This window comes from Ostrinia nubilalis, chromosome 15 (genome assembly GCF_963855985.1).
Source record: "Ostrinia nubilalis chromosome 15, ilOstNubi1.1, whole genome shotgun sequence".
Lineage (NCBI taxonomy): Eukaryota > Metazoa > Arthropoda > Insecta > Lepidoptera > Crambidae > Ostrinia > Ostrinia nubilalis.
The window spans coordinates 8750894-8759469 of record NC_087102.1 but is presented as its reverse complement, the minus strand read 5'-3'; the positions used below and the strand labels follow the sequence as shown (position 1 = coordinate 8759469).

Here is an 8576-nt window from a genome sequence, read left to right as displayed (position 1 = left end):
AAAATACATAAAATTAATACAAGAAGTATACTCAAAAAGTACAGCAGAAATACAGCTCGAAAACACTGGACCAGAGTTCCCTATAACTCGAGGTGTCAGACAAGGAGATCCGATCTCGCCTAAACTCTTTTCTGCTGTACTTGAAATGATCATCAGAGAACTTGACTGGGAGAAAAGCGGAATTAACATAAACGGAGAATTACTATCACACCTACGTTTCGCAGACGATATTGTGGTGTTCTCAGATTGCCCACAACAATTGGAAAAGATGCTACAAGAATTATGTGATGTAAGTGCCAAAGTGGGTCTTCTTATGAACACCTCAAAGACAAGAGTGATGACTAACTCAACTAAAGTGAAAATACACGTAAACAAAGTAGAAATTGAGTATGAAGATGAATACATCTATTTGGGACATCTAATTTCCAACAAAGAATGCATGGGCAAAGAAATAGATAGACGAATAACAAACACATGGAAGAGATACTGGTCACTAGCAGAGGTAATGAAAAACGGGAACCTAAAGATGTTCCGCAAAAGGAAAATATTTGATGCCTGTATACTACCCTGCCTCACATATGCTTGCCAAACCTGGTCACTAACTAAGCAACAACTTAAAAAGTTAAAAGTATGCCAAAATAGTATGGAGAGAAGTGTATTAGGAGTGAAACTTAAACACAAGATAAACCTAAACACAATAAAATCAAAAACCAAATTCAGAAGTGTTGTTGCAACAATTAGAAAGTTGAAATGGAAGTGGACGGGACACCTAATGAGGGAAAAGAAAGAGAAATGGACAAGAGCCGTAACGGAATGGTATCCCCGTGAAGGAAAAAGAAGCAGAGGCAGACAAGCGAAAAGATGGGAGGACGATATCCGCGAATTAGCAGGGCCATTATGGCCACAAATGGCTAGAAACAGAGAAGCATGGAGATCATTGGAGGAGGCCTATGTCCAAGGACAAACTGGAGATGAGTGCAACTCAATTGTAAAATGAAATGTTAATGTTGTAAAAATACCTTGTAATCCAGTAATAAAGGCTTATATTATTATTATTATTGTTGTTCTGTTTTATTAAACCTCGAAGAAAGATAATTTCTCCGGTGTTGACGGCTGACTCACGGGCCTAGGCCAAGTGAGCTGCGTTTGCTGGATTGGAGTTTTGGGTGTTGTCGTCCTGCAAGAACTTCCGAACTATGCGGCACGTGTTAAGGATAGCGGCTTTCTGCATTGTCATGTAAATATTTTCCTGAATGTCTAGGTTGCGGAGGGCACTGAGTAGGTGTCTGGGTATGATCCCAGTGCTGGAGAGCACCAGTGGCACAATGTATACCTTGTCGATATTCCAAATTTTTAGTATTTCATCTTTCAGTTCTGTATACGAGTATTTATGGATTTTTTCGGTTATAGTTTTATGCAAGTTATGAGTATTTGGCACTGCTATATCTATAATGTGTACTGTTTTATTTAGTTTATCTATAAGAGTTATATCGGGTCTATTGTTATGTACGGTCCTGTCAGTGAGTATTGCTCGATCAAAGTACATCTTGTGGTATTATTAATATTTTTTTGGTAGAGACGTTAGTGACTACAAAAATCGAGCAGTAAAAATTTCCAACCATCTAATGAATTGGTTTGTACTACTTACACCTTGTATAATATAGGTACTAGTCTGCGATAAGTTACGTTAGTTATTGAATATAGTGTGTAGTCTGCACCAACCGTATAGGTCAAATGTGTTTAGCTGGCAAGTCTTCGAGATAACCACGAGGCGAGGGACGTGTCCTGCAAGTGAGATGTCTAATAACGCGTCCCGCTGCAGTTTATTGTTGCTGTCCCGGAGGCTGCCGAGTAGGGACGGATATTTAATTTCAAGACTTCAGCAGTGAAAATATGTGAGAAGTTCCTTGTTTCAGAAGATGTCACACTCTCATGTTTACTGTTACTGTAGCGTTAACATAAATTTAGATATTGCTACTGCCCGAAGCAATGCCCCATGTATATTTTTCGAACTACGTTTTTTCGGGAAATATTTCCAATCATTTTTCACTAAAGCCTAACAGACACCTCAACAAAAATTTGAAAAATATAGGCCTGCTGTCGTTCTCTGATTTTGTCGTCAGCAACACACTAAGTTATTAATTTATATTTATACAGATAACATAAATAAGTATTGCGAATAAAAGTATTAGTAGAGCAGTATTGTGTATCTTAGCTTCGAAAAAACAATATACTTAATAATATTTTGTCATGCCTTATCCAGTTTTGTAGGCGAGTCTGTACCTACCTGTGTGTAAAGCACATGGTCGAATGAGTACTTATCGAATAAATAATCGTTTTCTTGGTTTACTGTTATTGGTACATAAACATTGTCTAATTCGTACATTAATAGAGCACGTTAGCGAATTGAGAGGGAGAACTCTGAGCGGTTTAATGGAGTTTAATAACATCGTAAACTTAAGGCCTCGGTTACATTGGAGGAGCGAGCGGAAGTCACGTGATGAACACTATAAAGCACACTTGTAGAGCTGTGCTTAGAGTCAGACGACACCAACTAATAAAATTAATGCCTGTAGGCAATTTTGATATTTAACTAATTAACTAAAACATCTCATGTTTAAGTTAAGTTCCGTCTCTATGGCATATTACTCACCATTAAAAAATGCGAGTGTCAAAATAATTGGTCATGGTTTTGTTTAGGCATTCATTAAATTTTTGAGAATATCTATGTACTCGTATTAGCTGGAGAAGCACGATGCTCTCTTATTTACAAGAAGTGAATGGAGATTTGGGTCTAGTTTAGCATAGAACTTTCTTAATTGATATTATAATGATTCTAATAATATCGGTATCGTTTGTTACCCGACTGTGCTAGAAGGAGGGTTATGTTTATTTTATTTTCATTATCTTTTTAGGCGATTTTCCGCCACGCTAACCACCCTCGCTTTAGTAGCTTCTGTTGGGTTCCAACACTAAAACTCATTCATTCCTTCATTCGTTCGATCTTGTGACGTATGTATTTGAGCGCCTTTCGCGCCCAGTAGCGTTTCGTACTCCGGCCATTACACTTGTGATTGTGTGTATTAAACTGTGCAGACCTGGCAATAAACTTAATTAGTGAAACCACGGCCTTTCAATCATCAACACCTACAACATCTTCGCTGCCCTACAGCTTCTGAAAAGGCATAGGCAATGGCAGAAATACTACGATACCTGCACGTGCTAGTGCATGCGAGCGCGTCTACCTAACTTAGGCTATTAGTTCTAATTTATAAGTATGAATGTTACGGTTAATGTGATAAATTGAAAATTATTAATAATAACCGGTTATTATGAATAATTACCGACAGTCGCGGTAAAAGTGATAAATTAATCACATGTAACAGTGATTATTTAATAATTCAACCTTAGTACTAACAAATTTCATAAAAGAGAACAACATCTTGTGTACGTGCTCGTGTACAGCCAAACTTTTGAACGTTTTAATATCATATATTAATATAATTTGGCATTATGAGTTTGGAATGTTTCTTGCATAATATTACTTTTCCATGATGCCTATAACATAATGTTTTGATTTAAAGTGAAAAATAGGTTAAGGTGCGGCGGGGGTGGCCCTTGGGCCACCCCTAAGCCGCCTATTTAGTTTTATACACACATAAATGACCTCATATTAATCACATTTACCAAATCATGCGGTAATTATTCATAATAACCGGCGATTATTCATAATTTTCACATTTATCACTTTGACCGTAACATGAACACTGCCACGATCGCGCAAAGACAACGGAATTGTCTCAATTATCGCAAGACTTAGTACGTCCTGCCTTCATACTAAGGCGGATGCATATCGTTAATTGCTATGAATTTTGTTAAACGTTTTAGAAATTTGCGTTTGCTTAGCCATATGATCTAAAAATATCGGCCTCGTTTAATTTTCATACCTTTTTAGGCGATTTTCCGCCCCGCTTCCGCCTACTCTTCATCTAGCCTGAACGGCATAGGCAATGGCAGAAATACTACGATACCTGCACGTGCTAGTGCATGCGAGCTCGTCTGCAACTTAGGCTATTAGTCCTACTTTATAAGTATGAGCACTGCCACGATCGCGCAAAGACAGCGGTATTGTCTCAGATTTAGATACTTACGTACTCCTGCCTTCATACTAATGTGGATGCGTTTCGTTAATTGCTCTGAATTTGGCTAAATGTTACGGACGGAAAAACTGGCACAGGCATAAGAACAATTTGGCAATTTGTGCTTATTGCTAGCGATTAAAATGTAAAAATATCGGTTTTTTAGGTGATATTCCGCCCCGCTTCCGCCTACTCTTCATCTCAGCCTGAATAGGCAATGGCAGAAGTACTACGATACCTGCACGTGCTAGTGCATGCGAGCGCGTCTGCCTAACTTAGGCTATTAGTTCTACTTTATACGAGCGCCGTGCACGATCGCGCAAAGACAGCGGGATTGTCTCAATTATCTCAAGACTTAGTACTGCCTTCACACTAATGCGGATGCATTTCGTTAATTGCTATGAATTTTGTTAAACGTTTTAGAAATTTGCGTTTGCTTAGCCATATGATCTAAAAATATGGGCCTCGTTTAATTTTCATACCTTTTTAGGCGATTTTCCGCCCCGCTTCCGCCTACTCTTCATCTAGCCTGAACGGCATAGGCAATGGCAGAAATACTACGATACCTGCACGTGCTAGTGCATGCGAGCGCGTCTGCCTAACTTAGGCTATTAGTTCTACTTTATACGAGCGCCGCCACGATCGCGCAAAGACAACGGAATTGTCTCAATTATCGCAAGACTTAGTACCTCCTGCCTTCATACTAATGCGGATGCGTTTCGTTAATTGCTATGAATTTAGTACGTGTAGGAAATTTACAGGAAAACAGTTACATTTATGAGAAAAATTAAATAGTAAAATCCGCCTGTTTGAGAGACTCAAAAGTAGTTTTTTAGTTTCAAGCATTGCACCCTATCGCCGATCTCTAATACTTAGTGACGTGAATAACTTAAATAAATGTATGGAAACCCATTTTCTACTACTACTCAGTGATTACAAATTTATGTATAGCCAAGGACTGTAAATAATATAAGTGCTTGAAAATAGATCTTGGAATTCTATAAAAAAAAAGTATTGAGTACACTACAAATACGCCTAGAATTATATTCCTCAAAAACAAAGTTATTTTAGGACCATAGAAGTTCAGCTACTAATTTATTTCTGTGTGGCGTACCTACCTATGTACCTATGTGTGTATGTCATAAGGGTGTTATTCTATTTCACTAACGTTTATGTCCCAGCGACTGGTATAGCGTCCTTAAGTACCCTAATGCAAGATAATCCATAATAAACTTTACCGAAAACATTATCCTGTCGTTACACGTATTATTTTATTATTATTAGCTAGTGAACACGCGGCGAAATTAAGTACGAGAAATAAACTCTTACAGCTCTCACGAAAATAAACGAGTGCGCTCATATAGCGATAATTACGAACATCTCGCTAAGTAAAGAGAATTAGGGAAGAAAAAGCAATAAACGTGGGAGTGCTGTCGTGTAATTGAAAGCTGTGGTTAGAGCCGATAGCTGGGTACGACACCCTGTATAAATTAAGGAATCGTATTAATCACAGGTAACATGCAACTAATTGTAAGTCACTCTCGAATGGGTGCTTCTATCGAGCATTCCATTCAGTTTATTAAGTACAAAGATTAATAAGTAAAATACACCGTACTTAACTTCTGCAATTCAAAAGATGAATCACCATTCTACTCAAAAATAAAACAGAAAAGCAAAGGTGTTTATTCAAAACAACCGAATTTTAAACGAAATCTGCCGCGACTCGGTGGGGAGTACAATCAATTTACAAGATTATCCGAGGGAAATTAACGCAAGATAACAGGGAATTAGCGACGCACCTGGGGAAGGATTAGGAGCTCCAGATAACTGAATATATTACCACAATTAAGGGCCTGAAAAGAAGTGGAATTTAGTGGGGAGAAGGAGTTTGTCGGAGATCTAAACGAGCGCCGTTGAAATTGTAAGGAGTTGCGTTTATCTGGCAATATCCGCGCCCTTTGTCTGCGTGAGGCGCTCACTCCGAGGCTGCGGTTTAACATACTTTAATATCACGCCGCTTTTGTTCAGCCCTTGTCAGAAACATAATTATCGCGTCCAACAAAGATATCACTGTGCACCGTAACAAATACACACCCCTGGGTACTTGGAAACAAAAACAAGCTAGATACGAACGGTTTATTTTATTTCGTGCTCAGAACATTTCTTGATGTGCTCGAGTAAATTCACCAAAATTATTTTTATTTCTTAGAATTGCTGGCACTTTGCTTTTGTTGTTGTGTTAATTGGTCCATGCCTTCTATTGTACTCCAAATACTTGTGAATTCTTATACCATATAATTAGGTCTGTTTGATGCTTAGTCCACAATCGATTTGATAACAGCTTCCAGTAACACAAGACGCTTTATCACTAGCTAGGAACAGCACGACCTCCGCTACATCTTCACCGTATGCAACCTTTTGTAAAGGGGCAGACTGCTCCATATTCGAGAAAAACATTTCAACAGTTTCCTCGTTGAGACCAGCAAATTTGAACATCTGGGTCTTCACTGGTCCTGGATTCACAGAATTCACTCGAACACCATGTGGTCCGAATTCTATTGCAGCACACTTCGTGAACATATCCAATGCAGCTTTCGACATGCAGTAAGCAGTCATGGTTGCTAATGGTCTATATGCGAGGATGCTAGATATATTCACCACGTTTCCTTTAGTTTTGATCAAGTAAGGCAACGCTAGGGACGTCAGCAGGTATGGAGCCCTGAGATTTGTTCGCATAACGCTGTCGAAAGCGTCTACACCGTCTTTTATTTCTTTAAGTATTGTGAACCCAGCATTGTTCACAAGTACATCAATTCTTCCAAAATGCTGCACAGTTTCATCAACAATCTTCTTTAAATCATCTTCAATATTTACGTCAGCAACGAGCACAAAGGGGTGGAGTCCGAATTTTTTGCACATGTTTGCCGTTTTCGTGAGGTTGTCGAAATTTCTTCCAACAAGGACGAGTTTCGCTGACGCTTTCGCGAAAAGTACAGCACACGCGGCGCCGATGCCTGAACTGGCTCCGGTTATAATTACTACTTTGTTATTGAAGACCATTGTGGGAGGCGGTCAGCTTAGTACTGAATAATACTTGTAATAATATAGTTGTGTAATTTGTGGCGGCAGGTAATGTGAGCCGATTCTGCCGCACAATAAGGAACTCAGCGCACTCGGCCGCTTTATAGACTGCGCGGTGCGGACTCTTCATTGTTAGGGTTCTGCTCGGAATATTTTGTGTGGGACACAGCATATGGTTTTGTAATAAGTACCAAATATGGGTTTAAATTAGTAATTAGTAGTGTGGCGGTCTGTAATTAAATTTTCCAAGAATTTCTAATTTTCAGGTTATTTTACTTTTGTCCATTTATGAAAAGACTAGCTTTCCGCCCGCGAAGAATTTTGTCTGTCACAGAAAAACTTTATCTATCGCGCGCTTCCCTGTTTCAAAAACCGGGATAAAAACTATCCAATGTCCTTTCCCGGGACTCAAACTATCTCTATGCCAAATTTCATCAAAATCGGTTCAGTGGTTTAGGCGCGAAAGAGAGACAGACAGACAGACAGACAGAGTTACCTACTTTCGCATTTATAATATTAGTATAGAAGTATAGACTAGTTTAGATGAAGGATTTCCACCTTGCTTATTAAAGTAATATCAATATCCAATACCTATGTGTGATTGTAGGTATGTATTCTAAATTATGTACGAGTAGATACTTCCTCTGTAGGTAATTTAGCTACTTTTGGCACAGAATAAGTAATAGTACAGGTACAGAAGGATTACTCCGCAAGACGATTTAAATAAATGCAAGTCTTGCTACGACGCGATACAGTGGAATTCAGCTCGCACAGCACTACGTACCTACAATTTTATTCACCTACAAGTTTTGTCTCTTTCTATCGCGTGCCTCTGAACTCTTCTTACGCTGTTAGGGTTGCTGTCTAGTGAAAAAATAATTAATCTACTTATTTGTAATGAGGTACATATGTAGGTAAGTAAGTATTACTGTTATTTTACCTTTGTAAAAATAACATTTCTAATATACCTAATTAGGATTAAAAAAACTGGTTTTATTACAATGTTTTCATTCATACCTATTTTAACATACGACAGATAAATTAAACATACTATTACAGAAAAAAGAAGAATCCTATACTATCCTAAGAATTTTATTATTGATTACCTACATGGCCAACATACCTTTCAGCATCTTTGGGAAGCGAAAAAAAAGATAAATCCGGTAGATTTCTTTTCGAATTTAAACACCCGAACGCCGCACAATATTTCTTTCTCTTTATGTCCATTTTTAAATAATACTTTGATCATAGAATTAGGTACTACAATTCACGCCAGCGCACAGTGTGTTATGGGACTGTATAAACGGACATTCTCATTGATTTGATGATGATTGATGAAATATATCACGGAATTTA

General features: G+C 38.2%; 1 protein-coding gene across 1 annotated transcript; it reads right to left on the bottom strand.

The window, feature by feature from the left end:
- Positions 1–6437: 6437 nt before the first annotated feature.
- LOC135078680 (3-oxoacyl-[acyl-carrier-protein] reductase FabG-like) lies at positions 6438–7199 on the bottom strand. The gene has a single exon (XM_063973223.1). It carries the CDS (start codon positions 7197–7199, stop codon positions 6438–6440), a length of 762 nt encoding a protein of 253 aa, XP_063829293.1.
- Between the last annotated feature and the right edge of the window lie 1377 nt (positions 7200–8576).